Source organism: Nanorana parkeri, unplaced genomic scaffold, assembly GCF_000935625.1.
Source record: "Nanorana parkeri isolate BGI_ZX_2015 unplaced genomic scaffold, ASM93562v1 scaffold1334, whole genome shotgun sequence".
NCBI lineage: Eukaryota > Metazoa > Chordata > Amphibia > Anura > Dicroglossidae > Nanorana > Nanorana parkeri.
This window is the reverse complement of record NW_017307602.1, coordinates 381417-403270: the sequence shown is the minus strand read 5'-3', so window position 1 is coordinate 403270 and position 21854 is coordinate 381417. Positions and strand designations below refer to the sequence as shown.

Here is a 21854-nt window from a genome sequence, read left to right as displayed (position 1 = left end):
CGCAGCCCACCGCCAGTGCAGAGGTGGTGCTCTGCTGACCATCAGCACTATTCCAAACAGGCCATCCCCCACATCGGGTTCCTCCACTCAGCGGAGAAAACTCCATTGCCTCGTCCCCGCTAGGCCACGACAAGCACCGCCACTGACAAGCACCGCAGTCTGCAGCAGGCCTGGACCTCCCAATGGCCACAGCACCAGCCTCCCTGCACAGGTCTCCGTCAGACCCCCAGCCAACATACTCACCCCCTAGGGGACGCAGGAGAAGACCCTGGGAAGCGCAGACCACACCAGTAAACTGGGAGCGTCAATGCCAAGTGTGCAAACAACAACGCAGCCACTACCAGGGTACCGCAGGGATGGCGAAAAGCTCTGCGCTGGTCAGAGCGGCACTCAAGCTGGCGGCATCTCCGAGCTCTTCCGTGCTCCCCCGCTTTGGGTTGGGACGTGTAAGCGTGGGCGCTCTGCTGTCATATGCGGAGTCTGGTGCCAAGGAGTGGGGAAAAAGGAGTTTAAGAAGCTGTAGCCTCAGGAGAGGAGTTCACAACCCCAGAGCACACATACGATTTTTAGATACCTGAGTTTTAAAATAATACCCATCTGGGCCAGGTTCGCAAGTATTTGTTCATGATGTCTCTACTGATATGGACCATTAAATATGTATTTCTAGGGCGTGGCCGGGATGTGAGACTGAGCAGACGTGTCACTGCAGCTCCCGACATCCGCGTTACATCCTGACCCTTAGCCGACTGACAAACCGGCTGAAATACTCACCCAGTGCGATCGGATGCTCCGGTGACTCCTGCCCTCTCCTTTGATGCGTACCAGGCGCCGATCGACCCGGTCCTGAGCGAGCGGTGGCACTCCTGGCTGGCCTGCTGAAACATGCGCCGGCGCCATCTTGGCTGCACGTGCTGCTTCTCTCATCTCTGCAGGCACACAGACAGCTGTGTGGGAGGAAATGGAGACGGATCCTGTGACTGCTCCTGTCAAGTGAAACATCCTTGTCCCCACACCCCTCTCAGGATATAGGCCCCCCGGCTGCCACCAATGCTATACTGGCGGCCATAGAGGCTAGTAAGACCACCCTCATTGGCCAGTATGGAAACTTTGGCGACCGAATGCGGCCTGATCCGGCAGGATTTAGATAAGATGAGGGGCCGCATATCCACTGTGGAGACACGTGTGGGGGAGCTGGAAGACACCTCAGGGGGGCACACGCAAGATATCCGCAACCTCCAACACTCATTGGCGCAATTGACCGCACGATCAGAGGATGCTGAAAATCGATTGCGGCGCAATAATGTGCGGGTAATAGGGCTACCTGAAGGGGTGGAAGGCCCAGATCCGACATCCTTTGCGGAGGCATTCTTTATGGAACTCCTGGACCTCCAGACGGTCTCCTTGGCCTATATTGTGGAGCGGGCTCACAGAGTCCCTGGCGACCCCCTGGATCTCCCCCTCGCCCATTTCTTGTCCACCTCCTCAACTTCAGGGATAGGGATCTGATCCTTACTACTGCAAGAAAGAAGGAATCAAAGTTGCTGCACCGTAATGCTACCATAATGCTTTTTACTGATTTTTCACCGGAATTGCAGAAAAGGAGACGCTCATTCCAAGATGTCCGCCGGTGACTTCGCGACAAAGGCCTAAAATACAGTATGCTTTACCCTAGTAAGCTCCGGGTGCAGTTTGCCGGTTCTACAAAATTCTTTGAGGATCCGACCACGGCATCAGACTGGCTGGACTACGTCCGTTGAATCTCAGGTCGTATGGATTGCATTTTTTGCGGCGGTGTGGGACTGAACCTGCAAAGTTAAGGGGTCACCGGGATTGCCCGGACACTGTGCTGAGGATACATATACTTCTATAGGGAGCAGTGGGAGAGATGGGGTATTGTTTATTCCCCCCCTTTTTTTCACGTTTTTTTTTTCTTGTTTGTTCCCTCACGGAGAGTTCGGACTGACTCTTAGTCACTGCCCGTGCATTGAGTATTGTGTTATACTCTTAATACTTTACTAAGTTCTGGGATATAAAGCTGCTCTACTAGTTATGGTGGTTAAGTGGAATAGCAGGGTGTTTTTCGGGATGTGTGGTTCTGTTTGTTTTATTCTGACTGTTTTTGCCCCCCAGGTATTGGCAGGTATATGTATGTATATATGTTTTTCAAGTGTTCTGATGGCGAATGATATACAGATTGTCTCGTGGAATGTAAGGGGCCTGAACTCAAAATTTAAAAGGGCCTTGGTACTTAGATTTCTTAGCTCATATAATCCCCAGGTTGTCTTTCTACAGGAGACCCACTTACTGGGCAATAACATTTTGGACCTGCAGAGGAGATGGATAGGGAGAGCTTTCCACGCTACTTATTCCTCCTATGCAAGAGGTGTCACTATTTTATTTCACAGGAACTTCCCATGTATATTTCAACATGTGCTCACTGATCCAGAAGGTAGATACGTGGTGGTGCTGGTGGAATTTCAGTCACAGACTATAGCATTTATTAATGTATATTCCCCCCCCCCCTTTCCAGGGCTCGATTCTATATACGATTTTAGAAAAGGTGGCTTCTTATTCCTTCCCGGGTATTGGTGGCGGGAGATTTCAACAACATCCTTGACTACTCTTTGGATACGTCCAATCCCCACAGACCTATCCACACTGGTTTAAAGGACTGGGCGGAGGTGGCGGGTCTGACTGAGATTTGGCGCTGGAAACATCCTGATGTTAAATCATATTCTTATCTGTCTCATGTTTCCGGCTCCTCTTCCCGGCTAGATCTGGCATTTGCTGATGACACGTTATTAAGCCAGGTTTTGGAATCTGAGTATTTGCCCGGGGGGTGGTCGGACCATCTACCGCTTTCGGTGAAACTATCTGTGACTAAAGGGCAGTCGCCACACTCGTGGCGCTTGGCACAGGCCTCGCTTTCTGATGAAACAGTTGAGATGGCACTGCGGCCTCACTTATCTACTAGGGAGGAATATAATTCAGCAATTAAACATGCTAGGGCGGTCTCGCAATTCGACCTATCCCAGCTTCAGGCACGGGAGGTGGATTATGCGGCTGCCCACGCTGAGCTCCACACCCCAGACACACTTAAGAACTTACTTGGGGTCAGGAGGGAGCTGCTGATGCATCATGAAACTCTGACCCGCACAATTGTTACCAAACAGGCTGAAGCGATATATGAGAAGGGTGATAAGAATGGGAAGCAATTGGCGATGTTGGTGGTTGAACAGAGGTCCCACACTGTGGTCCCCTGTATTAGGGCGTCAGATGGACTCCTAAAAACAGATCCGGGTGCAGTCCTTCAGGAGTTTGTTGCCTTTTATGAGGCTCTTTACCAGCGCATTCCAGCTTATAGTGCCGGCCTATTGACCGAGTTGTTGGAGTCGGTGGATATGCCATGGCTTCCACCCGCTGCTAGAGAGCTTCTGGAGGGTACAATCTCAGAGAAGAAGATTCTCAAAGCCATTGGGTCATTCCAAATAACAAGTCCCGGGACCGGATGGATTCCCGGCGGAATGGTACAAAAAATACGCTGACGATCTGGTCCCTAGACTTAAGAGCTTATATGGGGCTTGCTTTAGTTCTGGTTCTTTGCCTCCTACTATGTATGATGCTCATGTGGTCTTAATAGCCAAACCGAACAAAGATCCTTTACTATGCTCCTCATATAGGCCCATCTCGCTCCTTAATATGGATCTTAAGATCCTCACGAAGGTACTGGTCACTGTGGTGTCCCCTGACCAGACGGGCTTTATACCCAATAAATCTACCGATATCAACCTTAGAAGACTGTATACCCACACGCAGATTCTGCACGATAACCCCGGCTCCAGGGCAGTAGTTTCCCTTGATCTTGAGAAGGCGTTCAATTCTGTGGATTGGACATACTTGCAGGCTGTTCTCACTAAAATGGGCTTTGGCCCGGTGTTCTGTAAATGGATCAGGGTTTTGTATAGTCAACCTAGAGCCGCAATCAAAATGGGGGCTGCCCTCTCCTCGAGCTTTCCGATCTTCCGGGGTACGCGACAGGGGTGCCTGCTGTCTCCAGGACTATTTGCCCTGGCGATTGAGCCAATGGCGTGTGCCCTTCGTCAGTCCAGGATGATACAGGGACTATGTGTTGGTGGGCTTGAGGAGAGGGTGGCACTATATGCGGATGACATGATCTTGTTCCTTGTGGATATGGGCCCTTCTCTTGCAGAGACCCTTAGAATCTTACAGAGGTTTGCCACGTGTTCTGGGTTGTCGGTTAACTGGAGCAAGTCCCAGTATCTTCCTCTAGATCCTTTAGATCACTCTTTGATTTTGCCTAACGCACAGCTGCAGCAGGTGACAACATTTAAATACCTGGGACTCACCATCTCTAACTTTGTTTCGGACTTCATAGCACTAAATGTTAGCCCTGTCATTAACCAATTTAAAAACCGACTGTCGGCATGGAGGAATCTTCCCCTGACCCTGATTGGCAGAGTCAGCCTTGTTAAGATGAAACTCATTCCGTTACTACTTTATACCCTGCGTAACTCTCCAGTATGGATCCCGAAACGGATATTTAGAACAATTGACTCCCTGATCTCCGAGTTTCTCTGGAATGGTAAGGCGCGCAGGATTAAACTATCAGTCCTACAAAGACCATGGGGGGAGGGGGGGTTGGCGGTCCCCAATTTCTACGGCTATTTTCTGGCGGGACAACTGACGTTTGCTCATAGGTGGCTCATGGTGGGGGATGATGATCCAGCGGTCACCTTGGAGGCTGCCTTGGTGGGGTCCTATGAAGCGCTGAGACATTTGGTGTACCGGGGCCGTTATTCCCCCTACCGTCAGACACCTTCTATGAGATCTGTCATGAAAGCCTTGAATGTAGTCGGGGTCAGAGCGTCGGGCACTACCCCGAAGTTCTCCCCACATACCCCATTGTGGAGAAAGCCCTCACTCTGCTTCCATTTTAGACCCGGTGGCTTGGACCTCTAAGAAACTATTAACATTAAAGGATATAGTTAGTGACGGAGGTTTGCGTTCCTTCGAGGATCTTAAAATAACATACTCGCTGCCGAACAGTCATTTCTTCCGTTATTTACAGTTGCGCCACGCCTTCTCCTCGCAGTTCCCTGGGGGCCGCCTGTCTCTCTCTGTATTTGAGATGGAGTCCCTGCTACTGGAGGGACTGGTTAAACCATTATCTACCATATATCAATTTATCTCACGGGGGGAGGGGGGTCCCTGGAGAGATGTAGAGGAGCTTGGATGCATGACTGTTCGGATCTGGAGGACGTGGAGGAGATATGGGGAACACCTATGACCACCTTGATCTACGCACGGGATAGGTTGATTCAATTTAAAATTGCTCATCCTGCTTACTACACGCCGGCCAGACTTGCTACTATGCGATCCACAGAATCCTCAAGATGCTGGAGGTGTCCCTGGGAGCCGGCTGATCTAGTGCATGTGTTGTGGTCCTGCCCTAGAGTTGAGAACTACTGGAGGGGAGTGATGGAGGTGGCCTCTGGGTTATTGCAGATTCCCATTGCTGCGAATATTCAAATATGTGTGCTGGGCCTCATTGACGATATTCTACCCTCGGTGGCGTCCCGCACACCACTTACGTACTTGTTCTACGCCAGGAAGCTTCTTATCCTCAATTGGAGGAAATCTGATCCGCCTGGTCTGGGGTCCTGGAAAACACTGGTCAACGCATCTTTACCGCTGCACAAAGCCACTTACGCTAACAGAGGGTGCCCTCAAAAGTTTGATAGAATTTGGTCTGTCTGGATGGAATCTGACATTACGCTACCGGCCTAGGTACACAATTATAGCATCCGCTTGGCGTTCTAGAGCCTGGTTGGGGGTTGTCTAGTGGGAGGTTTTTGGCTTTCCTGGAACCTTGGGGGAGACGATATTGTTAAGGATGGGATGGTGGCGAGAGCATTGGGAGCCCTCCATTTCCAATATGTATTGTTTCACTGCATTTGATTGCCTGATTCTGGTACTATGTATATTTTTGGGAAGCGCTTAAGAGATTTGCTGTAATGGTTCACATCAGGGAGCGGGTGGGGGGTGGATTGGTTGTAATTATATTATTAAAAATTCCTACATGTGCTTGGGGGTGGGGAAGGGTTATTGTCAGAGGGTTGATTTTAATGGACCTTGTATGGTCCTGTACGTCTGTTGGCATACGTTATGGCGTAATGTATACACTGTTGTGTATGGATGGGGTGCTGTGTTGGTGCCCGAATGTTATTATGTAATTATTTACTATGCAAAATAAAAAGATTTTTCAAAAAAAAAAAATATGTATTTCTAATACACTGCTATAAATTATCCACCAAAAAATAGAAGAAGCACCTATAATTGAAGTGAATGATAATACAACAGTATAATAACATTATCTCGTAATTAAAAGACACTCATTCCTTACATTCCCCTTATAATATTTCCTATTTGTCCAACTTTTTAACCCAATTGTGTGACTCATGGTGTCAATCTATCTTTGATCCATCTCAACTGCACTATAGCACTGACGGAACCCTCCTAATTAAATATTTTATAGTTACAAAAGTTAAACTATTTCAAAATGTGATATTTTAAATGAATAAAAAAATGTATTTAACCCGGACAAATTTTGTAATTTAATTTCTTGCTATTAATTTGCCTAAAACCCATATTTATATATCCCCAATGTCTCTCCTCAAAAAGAACTTCAAATAAATCTCCACATTAAATGACACTAAACTCAGGAGTTGCATCTTAAAAATGCATTGAAGTACCCTATTAACCAAAATGTAGCATATTTGTGTCTCACTCTGTAGACTGTAGATCCTCAAATCATCTCTGAGTTCATGCGGACTGTCCTTCCTTCTGGACGGTGGCTACTTTTGTTCCCCATGGTCCCTGTGTTTTGTAAAGTATGAAAAATTTAGACTTTTACCCCTTGTGTGGCGCTTGTCAGAGGTACGGGGAAAATGCGGAGGAGGGAGGCAGTACTTGGTGGGTACACCGGTTAACGGTGTGGTAGGTATAAGTACGGGGGGGAAACGGGGTGGTAGCGTAGGTGTGCGGCTTCCGTTCTGTCTGGTCCGTGGTGTCCAACACGTGTGCTGTAGGGAAACAAAACATTGGAGACGGAAGCGCCACTACCTGGCGCAATAAATGTGGTAGAGTGGGGTGTAAGCATAAGTGGTGTACTCACCTGAGGCTGGGTGAGTATTCGCTTGTAATCGTCGGGTTGCAGTGAAGCGGATGGGGTGGAGTGGTGGTGGTACCTCTTTTTCAGGGTGGCGTGGCGTTTCAACCCAGTAGGCAGATGGGGATACAAACGCTAGGGGGTGAGGTATGCAATGGTGGGAGAAGAAGGGGTGGGCTTCTGTTACTCACCGTGGGGATAGTGGAGAGCGGCTCTCAGCAATGACGGTGCAGCCCGTGTTTCACCCATGTCACCGACCAGCATAGCTTGGTCTTCCTTGACTTAGAACTCACACACTCTGAAGGTAAAATCATCACCAAAACACACTTCAAACCTACTGCTGGCAACTCCCAACTCCACTTCAAGAGTTGCCACCACCCCCTCTGGAAGCGTAATGTCCCCAAAGGCCAATTTTGCAGGATCAGCAAGAATTGTACCAATAAAGAGGATTATTTACAACAAAGCCACATCCTGAAAAACAAATTCCTGGAAAAAGGCTACCCAAAACAACTCATTACCAAAGCCCAGGATCAGTTCATTACAATGGTCCCCAAACGACTACCCAAAAAACGAGTCGAGGAACCCCCCAAAAAAACAGCTCGCTTCATTACCCCATTCAACAATAGCTACAAGGCCATTGAAGCCATCCTCCGCAAGAATTGGCATCTACTACTATGTGACCCTCAGTTGGGACCACTACTCCCACCCAAACCTTCCGTCATTTTTAAAAAAGCTTGCAGCGTTAATAGTGGCCCCTAGCAAAATTTCCTCCTTCCAACCTAAACTCAGACAGACACTCCTGTTCGACAACAGGACAGCGGTCCACAAATGTAAAAAACGTCTATGCCTCACGTGCCAATTTATCACCCTTGGCCAATCGCACTTCCACGACAACTTGGGGAACAAGTTCACAATCACTCAATTCATCACCTGTGCCCACGACCACGTCATCTACGGCCTACAATGCCACGCCACCCTGAAAAAGAGGGAAAACTACCACCACCACTCCACCCCATCCGCTTCACTGCAACCCGACGATTACAAGCGAATACTCACCCAGCCTCAGGTGAGTACAACACTTACGCTTACACCCCACTCTACCACATTTATTGCGCCAGGTAGTGGCGCTTCCGTCTCCAATTTTGTGTTTTGTAAAGTAGCCACCACTCCGAGATTGCTCCTGTGTCGAACTACAATCTTACGTCCAGTTTACCAATTTGTATTGAGATTGTAATCCATCACGGGAGTAAGCTTGGAGTGATGGCTACTTTACAACACACACAGGGACCATGGAGAAGAACAGTAGCCAGCCTCTAGAACAGCGGTTCTCAACCTGGGGGTCGAATCACGATTTGCCAGGGGTCGCCCGGGAGTCTCCCACTATTAGATAGCAGCTCCTGGCCGCCCGGGAAAGAAACACTTTCTCCCGGAAAGTGTAAGGCAGAGTAAACCTTTCCCTGTGATCGTTTTTTTTTTTCTGACATCGGGGGCCGCTGACCACCGTAAGTCAGAAAAAAAACTCACCATAGGAATGCATAGCTAGATTCCTAATGGCTATTTCACTTTGCAATAGCCAATAGCAAACTAGATATTGCACCCGCCCTCTGCTGCTGCCAATCAGCAGAGGGGGACATGCAGTTCTCCATCAGGTCCTCTTCTAATGATTGACAGCAGCAGAGGGCTGGTGCATTAGCTAGTTTGCTATTGGCTATTGCAAAGTGAAATAGCCAATATGAATCTAGCAATGCATTACTATGGTGTTTTGTTTTCTGACGGCGTACGCCAGTGGTTCTCAACCTGTGGGTCGCTGTGTGATTTCTGCTGTGCTAGGTGAGAGTCCTCCTCAGCCCTCTCCCAGCGCAGCAGTGTCAGTTCTCCCGCCACGCCACCAGATGTCGCTGAAGCAGCCGCGTCATCCCTAAATTTTACCATTGGGGGTCACCACAACTTGGCAAATGTTACCAAGGGGTCCCGGCCCTAGAAAGGTTGAGAACCACTGCTCTAGAAGGAAGGACAGTGTCAACGCCAATCAGAGATGATTTGAGGATCTGCAGCTGAGTGATACACAAATATGCTACATTTTTGTTAATAGGGTACTGTAAGGGGTTAAAAAGTATTGAAGCCTCAGCAACAAATCATTGCAATATATACATGTTTTTTAATGAAGTGTGTTCTTTCGAGAACCTTGGATGAAACAAAAGAAAAGATTACACTGCAGAAAACACGCGTAGGATGGCATAAGACGCTGTGAACAAATTAACGCTTTGAAGCTTGCTTGACCAGGATATACAGGTGAAACTCGAATAATTAGAATATCATGCAAAAGTAATTGCAGTAAGTGCTGCAAAAGGGGCCCAAACCAAGTACTGAGTACATATGCATGCTTGTACTTTTCAGAGGTCCGATATTGTTCTATGTACAATCCTTGTTTTATTGATTGCATGTAATAATCTACTTTTTTGAGGTTGTGGATTTGGGGTTCTTGGGGTTTTCATGAGCTGTAAGCCATAATCATCACAATTATGACAAATCACGGCTTGAATTATCTTGCTTTGCATGTAATGAGTCTCTCTCATATATTAGTTTCACCTTTTAAGTTGCATTAGTGAAATAAATGAACTTTGCACGATATTCTAATTATTCGAGTTTCACCTGTATGACGCAAAGAGGGCACCCAGCCAGAAGTGAATCATCATAAACAACTATAAAAGATTTATGCACCTTAGGTTTAGTTGACTCTTTCGGACAGGAGGGGGGACAGTTCCAACTCCATGCATTGTCTGTAGAAGATTCTCCCATGCGCATGACAAATAAAGTAGAGTGAAGACTTTTTCTATAACAATCTTTGAGTCTGTGGGGGTTATTTTGAAATAAAATAGAGCAATCTATTTTTCCTCCCACAGTACTTGAATGCATTTTAAGGCTGGGTTCACACCTAGGCGTATCGAATACGCGTCTTTGCCACGCATTCCGTGCCGCGCGTTTTTACTGCGATTCGCTGTAAAAAATGCGTGACAAACGCGCGTTTCCGAGGGCTATCCCACTGTATCCTAATGGATACGTGCGACAAATACGCCCCAAATAAGCTCCTGTACTTCTTTGTGTGCAGGGCGTTTTGCAGCGCGTTCCTACGCGCTGTAAAACGCCCAGGTGGGAACCATGCCCATAGGCAATCATTGGTTTTCGCATGTTGAGCGTTTTATAGCGCATAGGAACGTGCTGTAAAACGCCCAGGTGTGAACCAGGCCTGAGGGCCTGTTCACATGAGATCAGGTCCTGATCAGGTGCGGATCTGCAGACTGATGCAGTGCGTTTTTGCCACCTTTTTGATGCGTTCCAGTAAAAAAAAAAAAGTGGAGTGGGGCTGTTATTATGTTAGCTGCAGTGCAGTGCGTTTTTGACGCGTTTGCTTTTCCTGACCGTTTCCGGACAAAATGTGACATGCAGTATTTTTTCTGTCGTAAGCTGAACGGACTGCGCACGTGAGAACTGGAGCCCATAAAATACATAGGGATACATTGGGATGCATTTTGAGTGCCGCATCGTACGGAGCCGGTCAGCACACAAAACGGACGCCGTGTGAACAGGCCCTTAAGGTTTAACTCCTGAGTTTAGTGTCACTTTAGGATCCATGGGTTGCATTTTATCCAATGTGTATATCCATTTAGTTTCATGTTTTAACATCTCTCTTTTAAAGCTGGATCCTCTCCATTTCTTTTACAAAAAACCCATCAATTCAATAAATTATTTTTTTCTCTGGGGCCCTTAGTGTGGAAGTCCCTAAAATGTTTAAATACGTTTTGTTTTAGGGATTTTGTTTATATTACTTATATATACCCTTATCCTCGGTTGTAGATTTCTAGTAGTGTGCTTCACATACGCCTCATACAGGCATTCAAGTATGCATGCTACAATTAATTTTGTAATGTCATGTCCAGTGCCTTTTCTACACCATCAAAAATGGAAATGCGGTTACTGCCTTGTTCCTTAAGGGGTGTCCTTTGTGTGTATATATATATATACACATACATATTTCCTGGCTCACCTCATGTCGGCACAGTACGGGTCAGCTCCTCCCCCTCTGATCCCACAGGACCACCTTAATCAAGCCAATAAAAGGGAGATCCCCTCCCCCAGTACCTGTTCTTTTTTCCTCGCTCCAGGTCACATTGAACGTATGGATCCTCCCTTCTGCCTTCCCAGCCAGGTTCAGCCTCTCCTGGATTGGTAGACCCCTCGGAGGGTAGTAAATCTCCCATGAGAGCGGGTGCCCGTGGTGCTGAGCCAGGTTCGTAGAGGATTAAATATCCTGCATTTTCTCTGAGCGGGGGAGCCGGTGGAGTCCGGGCTGCGGCGTCTTCCGTGCTTCTGCGCATGCGTCCTTGTGTCGGGGGGCGGAGCTTTGCTCCGTTCTTTCCACGTAGGTTGCCGGGTGACGGCGGGACGCTCGCCCATGCGCGGTGGAGTTTTAAGAACGCCGTTTTTTCGGCGGCAAATTTAAACGGGTTTTCGTTTCCTTCAGCTGTGCTGTTGGTCTTTGCTACAGTTCTGCTGCAAATTCTTCAGTTTCTTTTTGCCTTCTAGGTCCTGTGCCTTCTCTAGCAGGGTAAGTATGGGCTTCTTGAGGGTTGTGGTTCCTTGATCTGCCCTGTCTTTTTTCTTATGCTGAGTTCTATTTTAAACAGCCTGTTTACCCACCATGAGTTCCCCTCGTCCTACAGATGCACTTAAGCCTGTCGAAAGGTAGGGAGGCGTCGGGGGACCTTAGTAAAAGAGTGCGACTTTGGATATGCTATTGTTTGACTGTGTTGTTTGGATTTTACAGGAGTAAAAGTCCTCCGCATAAACACACAAAGAAACGTAAGGAGAGAAGACACTCTTCCTCTTCGGACTCTGTCCATGAGCACTCTCCAGGAGGCCACAGGCATCGGCAGAGAACAGACCCAGGTGCCTCATCTGTTCAGAGAAAAAACCCGTTCCCTCATGTTCCCTCATGAGAAAAAACCCGGTATCATGTTGGTCCTGCTCCGCACAGTCCATGTCGGGTAAAATGTTGTGCCGAGAGTGTCTGAGAGGTGGCCAGGGACAAGGAAACGGACTCCCTGGAGATTAAATCTTACATCCACCAGGCCGTGCAGGATAGCCTACAGGATCTGCTTCCTTCAATAGGCTCTTCCTCTCAGCACGCGCCTAGGGCGTCTACATCATCCAGACCTACAGAACTCCCAGATGAGGGTGAGATCTTGTCAGAGGGATCATCTACGTCAGACGCACAGGGTCTGCATGCCTTTGATTTCAACCTCATTTTACCTTTTATTTCGGCAATCAAAGAGGCCATTGAATGGGAAGGGGTTGATCCCCCTAAGAAGATAGCAAAGTATTTCCCAGGCCTGAAAAAAGAGGGTCCTACTTTCCCGGTTATGCCAGAGGTTAAGGATCTGATTGAGGAAGAATGGGAGCAGCCGGATAGAAAACTGAATTTTCAGAACCGTTTTTTGAAACTGTATCCCTTAAAACGCAGCTGATACAGCTCTTTGGGATAAACCGCCAGTTATTGATGCGGCCTTGCAGCGCTTAGCACGTCATGTGGCGCTTCCACTGGACAACTCAGTGGCCTTTAAGGATGTGATGGACCGGCGGTTGGATGCGGAGTTGAAGAGAATTTACGCTACCGCTGGGTGGGCCTTGCGGCCTGCCTTGGCTTTGACATCGCTCTCTAAAGCCCTGAAAGGTATGGGTATCCAATGTGGATACGGCGCTTAAAGCAGGTGTTGACAACTCGCAGATCCTGCCCGCACTAGAGGAACTAAATTTATCGGCTGATTTTTTGGCTGAATCCTCCATAGATCTGGTCCGCCTATCCTCCAAGTTGATGGGCCATTCGGTCACCGCCAAGAGGGCATTATGGCTGAAACATTGGACCGCGGATTCAGCATCGAAACAGGCGTTGTGTGCCATTCCTTTTAACGGAAAGAGTCTGTTTGGTGCTTGCGAGGGTGTTTCTCCCGGATTGCCGCAAGAGAGAGATTACAGCGTGTGTCAGAGTCGTCAGCCTGCCAGTCTTACAGGCCAGGGACTGCATGGTGCTTCTCGGGATGATGACCTCCTGTATCCCAGTGGTGCCTTGGGCGAGATGGCACATGCGCCAGTTGCAATCTTGCTTCCTGCAGCAATGGAACCGGGTAGCATTGTCTCAAGAGATCTTTCTGCCCTCCACAATGCGGATCAACTTATTCTGGTGGAGGGACTCTCCATGCCTCTCTCGAGGTATGCCGCTGAACATAGGGTCCTGGATCACAATTACCACCGATGCCAGCCTCCAAGGATGGGGAGCGCATTGTCTAGACCATCAGGTGCAGAGTCGCTGGAGAGGCCCAGTGACGCCACAATCAAATTGGTTGGAGTTGAAGGCAGCCTCTTTAGCTCTGTGAGCTTTTCAACCTCTACTGCAACACAGACCAGTCCGACTCATGATGGACAACAAGACAGCGGTGTCATACATTGTGAGGCAAGGGGGGACCAGGAGTTTCCCTCTACTTTGCCTCTCAGACGAGATTTTTTCATGGGCCGAACAACATGTTTCAGCTCTGACAGCAACCTACCTGCCCGGAGCGGAAAACATAATGGCAGACCGCTTGAGCAGGATTTTTTTAGTCAAGGACTATCGGCGAAGGTGATAGAGACCTTGATGTGGTCTAGAGGTTCGTCAACTAACGCCACTTATTCCAGGATTTGGAACAAGTTTTTGGTATATGCAGAGCAGAATAATTTTTCCCCTTTGCAGACAGCTCTGCCCCGTGTGCTGGGTTTTTTGCAGTTGGCCCTGGATGCGGGCCTAGCCTATAACTCCTTGAGGGTACAGATTTCAGCCTTATGGGGGTCAAATGGGCAGATGATCCTCTCCTGCGGAGATTCATGAGAGCGGCCCTGAAGTTGCAGCCTCCTAGGAAGGCTCTGTTCCCGTCCTGGGACCTGGATTTAGTCTTGGCGGCTCCACCGTATCAGCCTCTATCACAGTGCACCCTGTGGTACCTTACACAGAAGGTACTCTTTCTCATTGCCATCACATCGGCGAAGAGAGTATCGGAGTTAGCAGCTCTTTCATGTAGGGAGACGTTTTGTGTGTTATTGGCCGATAAAGTGGTGTTGCGACCTTCACCTGAGTTCAGGCCAAAAGTGGTCTCTGCATTTCATTCAGATTGGGAAGTAGTCCTCCCGGGTTGTCAGAGCCTGGCCCAATCTTCAAGTTCGGAGTTACTGCCGGCTTTGGACTTAGTCGAACTCTTGACAGAGTATCTTCGTAGAACGGAAGTATTTCGCAAGTCTGATCAACTGTTCATCTTTTCAAGAGGGTCTAGACGAGGGCTTGCTGCACCTCCTAAGGCTTTGTCTATGTGGATTCAGTCTGTCATCAAAGCAGCATATGTGCAGCAGAGGCTTACTCCTCCAACAGAAGTGCGCGCTCACTCGACGAAGGGAGTGGCAACGTCCTGGGCTTCATATGCCAGGGTCTCCATAGAGGACATCTGCAAGACAGCGAGGTGGAGCTCGCAGAACACTTTTGCAAGGCACTACCGGTTGGATGTGGCAAACGCCAGATTAACCAGATTTGGAACGGCCGTTCTTTCTGCTGCTTTATCTCAATAAATATTTTCTAATTTTGCAGTATTTAGTTTCTGAGGGTGTTTCCTTTTTCTGGTTGTTGGACCCGCCCATGGGGGATTTTGCTTGCTATATCCCATACTGTACCGACATGAGGTGAGCCAGGAATACGGAAAATTGTTATCATACTTACCATAATTTTCCTTTCCTGGCTCATCCTCATGTCGGCAGGCATTCCCTTCCCTGGTGGACCTGTCGCTCGGCGTGTTATTGTTTAATCTTTTAGATAACAAGGGTCCTAATACTTTATCTCTGCAATACAGGCCAACATTTATTAATCATTTTCTCACGCTCTTTGTATTGCATACAATGGTGTTGGCAACTTGGTGAACAAGTGCAGAGAACAGGCTAAATGGAAGGACCACAAACTAGTAGTGCAGGGGCCCCACCATAAAGAACCGGAAGAGCTGACACACTGTAGAGGTTTGTACATGTGATGACCATTTGTTTTAAGAGTTTAGAGAGCACACGATGGAGAAGAGCAGGTGGAGGATTGGAGGCAAGAAAGAAAAGAGGAGGCAGGGAACGTAACTTGAGCTTGTAACCCTGGGATACACTCCTTTTGCACCCAAGCATCCTCCAAGTGTCCGCAAGGTCAATATAACCCCCCCCACTCTTGAAAGTGGGGATGCACCTTCATGCCGAGGAGGGCTTTTTGGAGGATTTGGCAGACTTGGAATGCAAAGTCTTGTGGATGAAATAGTCAAGTTTGGGGGGAAGCCAAAAGGGATGCTTCTGAGAAGTGGTAGAGGACTTACGACTCTGCTCCTTAGGCTTTTTTGACTGGGAAAGGTGCATACACTTTTCACCAGTAGCAGCCTCAATCTGAAATAAACGTGAACCAGCCGTGGCAGTTTCAGAATCCTCAAGTTCCCTAATTCCTGTCAGTGCGTCTGCGCGGCTACAAAATACTCGTCGTTGCAAAGCAAAGGCAGCCAATCAAAGAGCATCTTCTGCTAACAGATTTCATGTTATGTCATCGGATGTGTGCACAGGTGCAGTAACAGCAATTGGGGAACTTGATACTGCTCTTGGGTGGCCACGCAGGCACACTGACAGGAGTTGGAGAACTCGACAAGGATTCTAACACTGCCACGGCTGGCGCACGTGCACTAGCGCCATCGCGTCCAAATCTCATACTAGCAAGTCCCCGGATGTGATGTAACAAGTTGGAGATCTTGACGAGTTGGCTGTTTTAATCGAACACTGGGACGAGGGGGCCTACTTCCAGGGGCGGGCCTGGAGCGGGTGCTCCAGGCGCCCTTATGTTAATCCGGACCTGGGCTTGCGTGCCAGCAGAGAGCCCCACCTGCCATAGATTCGCCACAGCTGATCTAGGATAACATAGTTGAACTGGAAAGTGAGCCAAATTGGAGAATTTTTCCTAATCAGCTATTTTGGCCTAGATCGTTCACTTCTCATGCCTTCTCCAAACTCTTCACCCTTTTGTGAACAACCCTGTAAATATCAACAACAGCAGGAAAGGCAATGTAAAGAGGGCAAGCCACCAGTACCCCTATGGCCCAAAGGCTAGGTTCACATCTAGGGGACACCTCACCGTGGGCAATCGTGCACGATGCTGCATGGTCAGGAGTCGCCAAGGTGTGAACCGATCACGCTGTGGGTGCCATTATTTTCTAATGGCACCCCAGTCGTGCCGGGTGGATCACGCAGTTTTCGCCGCGACTCCGCCCGTGCTTCCGAACATAACCGCAGCTAAAACAGCTGCACGTCGTGTATCGCAAAAAAAAGGTACATGTACCTTTTTTCTGCAATTACCGTGCGGATGTCGCCCCGGGGCCGCGCGGTAATCACTGCCTGCATTGTGCAGGACCGCACGACACCCGGGACACACGATGCAGGTGTGAACCTAGCCTAAATGATGAGGAGGGAGGCATGCCAAAACCATTAGAAAACTCCACTAACCCTGAGGAAGCAGAGTGCTTCAGCTTGCTTGTTGGTGACCAACAATAACCAGTGCTAGACATCTGTAAGGTTCCAACCAATGAATACTTGTTCAGAGGCCATCACAGCTGAAACACAAGGCTCCAGACATTTGCTCCGACTGCTCCACACTTCAGACCCGAACCAATACACGGCAGACCTCAGACCCGAAACACGGCACGCTTCAGACCCGAAACAATGTACGGCAGATTGGGCAGTCAGAATGACACATACACAGCGACATCTCCAAGATCAGCCATCACACACAGTCTGATCCCCGTGGGATGTTACCCGCACACACGCATTAATGGGCAGCTCCTTCCATGCCAGCACACATGCTCACCTTTTCCAGGTCCAGCAGGTGGGTGCATGGGTTTGAAAAATCCACTCGTCTGCGACGAGAGGACAGTGGTGCCTGACTAGCAGCTTGAATATAAAACTCCCGGCTTGCATTAGCAGCTGTCACTGCCATTGCCAGTCCCAAGATCCGCTATGCCCAATGCGGCCGGGACCGGCACGGCTCTGTGACAGGAGATCAAAGGGAGTTCAGTATACGAACTCCCTTTGATCTCCTCTCAGTCCCCGAATGCAGGAAGTGATGTATATAACATCACTTCCTGCATTCAGTGTCACTCTCCAGCTACAGAAGCTGATGAAGCAGATCTCTGCTTCATCAGCTTCTCTGGGGGTACCTAGGTGACATCATAGGGGGTCCCTATGATGTCTCCATAAAGAGGACTTGTCATGTAAATTGGCTATCACATAGGGGGCTTCTTAGCCCCCCATGTAATAGCAATAAAGTTGTTTGTAAAAAAAAAAAAAAAAAAGTAATACAAAAATTAAAGAATCATAAAAAAAAGCATAAAAAAAGAAAAAAAGAAAAAAAATGTTAAGTCCCCGCCCCAACACATACACACGCATATATGCGTCGGGTGCGCCTACGCGTGAAAACGACGATTGCACCTATTGTGCCGCACATGTTACATATCACCGCAAACGTCGGAGTGAGAGCAATAATTTCAGAGCCATTAATCACTGATAACACTAAATTGATGAGCAGTAAAAGCGTTTTAATTGTCGCCTATAGGCGTTTTTTGCGATTTTGCGGGTGCATGCAATTTTAAGGCTTGACATGTTTCGTGTCTATTTACCCGACTTTTATGTTTTACTAAAAATATGGGTAAGAATAAAATGTTTTATAACATAACGTAGGGAAACTTTGTTGTTTTTTTTTTACATTTATGGTACTTTTTTCATTATATAGTAAAACAAAAAAACACCCCCCTTCCCCCCCAGTGGTGATAATATACCTTCAAAATAAAGCTCTATCTTTCCCCATAAAATTTTAACATAAATTGCTAGGATATAGTCCAGTCATGCTGACTGGTGAAATTTTTATATATATATAGCCGATACCAATTACCGATACTTTTTCTTAAACGGGACAGGTGACATTTTTTTAAAAACAATACAGACTAATGATTTTAGGCCAATTTATTTATGATTATGAAGAACTTTCATTTAAATCTGTTTTAGAATAAAACATTTGTACCGTATATACTCGAGTATAAGCCGTCCCGAATATAAGCCGAGGTACCTAATTTTACCACAAAAAACTGGGAAAAAGTACTGACTCGAATATAAGCCGAGGGTGGGAAATGAGGCAGCTACTGGTAAATGTACAAAATGAAGATAGATACCAATAAAATTACATGAATATTTATTTAAAAGAAAAACAATAACCTAGCTCTGTAAGTGGAAAAGGGGGTACAGGGCTACATATCATGTACTACGGATCATTTAACCCATTCATATTAGCAGAGGATAATTGTAAATCTATTGTTCAGTGCATTCTATATGTAGTATATAGTACATGTGTTTAACCCATTCATATTAGCAGGGGAGAATTGAAAAATCTATTGCTGCAGTGTACTGGACGTGTGTAATGTACTATCTACTACATATAGAGTACACTGCAGCAATAGATTTACAATTATCCTCGGCTAACATGAATGTGTTAAATGATCTATAGTACATAACATGTACTTGTATTACGGATCATTTAACCTATTAATATTAGCAGAGGATAATTGTAAATCTATTGTCTGCAGTGTATACTCTATATGTAGTACATATAGAGCACACACTGCAGACAATAGATTTACAGACAGACAAAAATAAACAAAAAAAGTATTTTCTTTTTTTCCCCCCCTTCTACAACCTCAAGTACTTCAGCTAGGTAGCCTGTCTCCTTTTCAAAACACAGTCAACTCAGTCCCAACGTAGCTTTTGCTCAGCCTGCCCCTGCAATGCCAATCCACCTTCTGCTCACACAGATTTCACTTAGTGAGGCCTTGTACTATATTCAAATTAGCAGTTTGGGTTCAATGGCGGTATTCTGCATTGCGCTGTATAATGTACTATTGCTGGGTTTTGTAGTCCTCTATAGCTGGTGGTATTCTGCATTGCACCACTGTATAATGTATTATTGTTGGGATTTGTTGTACTCCTCTATAGCTAGCTGTATTCTGCATTGCGCTGTATAATGTATTGATGGGATTTGTTGTACTCCTCTATAGCTGGTGGAATTCTGCATTGTGCTGTATAATGTATTATTGCTGGGATTTGTAGTCCTCTATACAGCGCAATGCAGACCACCAGCTGTAGAGGAGTACAACAAATCCCAGCAATAATATATCGCACTCCGCAATGCAGAATACCACCTACTATAGAGGAATACAACAAATCACAGCAATACATTATACATACAGTGTATAATGTATTGCTGGGATTTGTAATCCTCTATAGCGGATGGTACATTGCTCTGTATAATATACAGTACAGCACAATATACCATCAGCTATAGAGGAATACAAATCCCACTATCCCAGCAATACATTATAGAGCACCATGTGTGGGAAAGTGCAGGCTTACCTGAGCACTCTTTCAGCAACTTGCTTCTGAGATTGGGCCTGTCTGTCTGCGGCTGTCATCCCCCCACGCCTGCTCCTCCTTACTTCTTCTCCCTGCATCCCTGTGCCAATATGGATGTGGGCGGGCGGTGAGCGTGAGGAGGTGCGGCGTGTGGAGCGTGGATGTGGCGAGCGTGAGGAGGTGCGTAGCGCGGCGTGGAGCCATTAACAGGGCCAACTAATCGAAAGCCGATTAATCGATGATTGAAAATGTGAACAACTTTTTCAATCATCGATTATAATCGACTTAGTCGATTAGTTGTTGCTGCTCTACATTCATCCCCGATTTCTGGGAACTAGAGGGCCTCCCGAGGACCCCCTTGAAGAGTAAGTGGCCGCCCGATTAGAGAGCCGCTTCTGTAGTGGTGCAGGTGGCAGAGAGGCGGTGGAGGGAGCCACTGCACCTGCGGCCGGGGGCTTCATTTAGTGGGGGTCGGTGATGGGCCCCGTGACGGCTACGGGCCCTCGGGCAGTGCCCGACGGGTCAGTCCACCCCTGCTAATAGCGTATCTTCGCAGAAGCTGCATACAGCGCCCGCTGGTTTAAACAGTAACCGGCATCATTGCTAGAGATGGTTTTATGAAGATAGGCCTTCAATTTTTGTGTTTGTCAGTGTCCAAACCTCCTGTAGGTGGCAGCATGTATTCTAAATGTCCAAGAATTACTACATTCCCGTGTCCCTCAGTAGGCAATAAAGAGAACTGCAGGCAAACTTTTTATTAACCCTTGCAGTGGGGCTACCCCCACTCTGCAAGGTATAAGTGCTCGTTTGTTTCTAGGTGCAAACATAACATATTATACTCACCCGATACTTGGAGCCAGCTTGTTAGACCAGTCCCTGGAGCCCCTCTCCCCCTCTGCTGCAGGTCCATGAGTCATCACATTCTTTACACTGTGTACTGGACGTGAGGATGCAGAGGGACATTCCATTGTTGCAGCAGAGGAGGAGACAGGCTGAAGACAGCACTGTAGCAGCCAGCCGGCTGCGAGGTGCAGATTAGTATAACTATTTTTGCAGCTAGGCACAAACAAGCACTTAACCATTGCAGTGCAGGCATAGCTCCACTACAAGGGTTAACAAAAAATTTGCCCAGAGATCTTCTTTAAATTCCGTTTGCTGTGCGCTTAACCCCTCCGTGACTGACGACGTACAGTGTACGTCGCCAGTTAGACAGCAAAGCTACAACTTTGCAACACTCCACGAAAACATAAATCTTTACCTATGAACACTTGTTTTTCAGTAGAACTTACCTAGAGTGTAGCAATAGGGTGACAGCACGCTGAAATTAAAATACTTTTTCGAACCTAAAAGTTCAATCAGTCCATTTTCCACTTTGTAATACAAAACTGTGTTAAGCTTGGTTTCCAGCAAATCTCCAAAAGCCATAAAACAGTTCTGTCTGTACTTTGAGTGAAGCTTGGGGCCCTATAGAAGAAGCATACATAAAAATAAGCTTGGTTACTTTTACTTTTTTTTTTTTATTCTTTATTTTGAATTTTCAGATACTATAGACAATAAGTACAAAAACATGTATAACAGTCTATGCCGTATTCCACTTAACTACAGTAGCCGGTACATAAATTGAATAAGCGTATCGTGGTCCCTTGAATCATTCGGCAACATGTGAGAAAATAGTCAGTTTAATAGGTGTCTATGTACTAGCATGGGTTCCAAGGGCCCCAGTATTCAGGACAGTAATTCTGCGAACACACTGATCAGGTGTAGTATACGGTCTCACAGTGCTACTCGGACAGTCATTCATAAAACAGTGTGTAGTGGGCATAGAGGGGAGTGACATGGATGGAGTATATGGGAGGGGGGAAGGAGGGGTTTTGAGCTAAGAAGAAGAATGGGTGTATTAGCCCAGATGTGGGCTATAGGAAAGAGAAAGAACAGTTATAGAGAAGGGGAAGTAGCAGAGGACAGATCAGAGCTATGAATGTGGTGATCTCAGACATGAATCCCGTTGGGTCCCATGAGGGCATTGGGGTCATGTTGTATCCGGCTGTGATGACCAGTAGGGTGGTTCTGTTTTTCTAAGGCCTTGTATGAGATGTGTTCCTCGAATGTGGCCTGGTGCTTCACT

General features: G+C 47.2%; 1 protein-coding gene across 1 annotated transcript in view; it reads right to left on the bottom strand.

Annotated features, from left to right (window-relative positions):
• Positions 1–21854, bottom strand: part of LOC108797774 (FAST kinase domain-containing protein 3, mitochondrial-like) — a 72379-nt gene that overhangs the window by 34982 nt on the left and 15543 nt on the right. The window contains exon 3 of the mRNA XM_018569431.1: positions 21019–21193. Coding sequence (XP_018424933.1) covers positions 21019–21193 — 175 coding nt within the window. The remainder of the gene's footprint in view (positions 1–21018; positions 21194–21854) is intronic.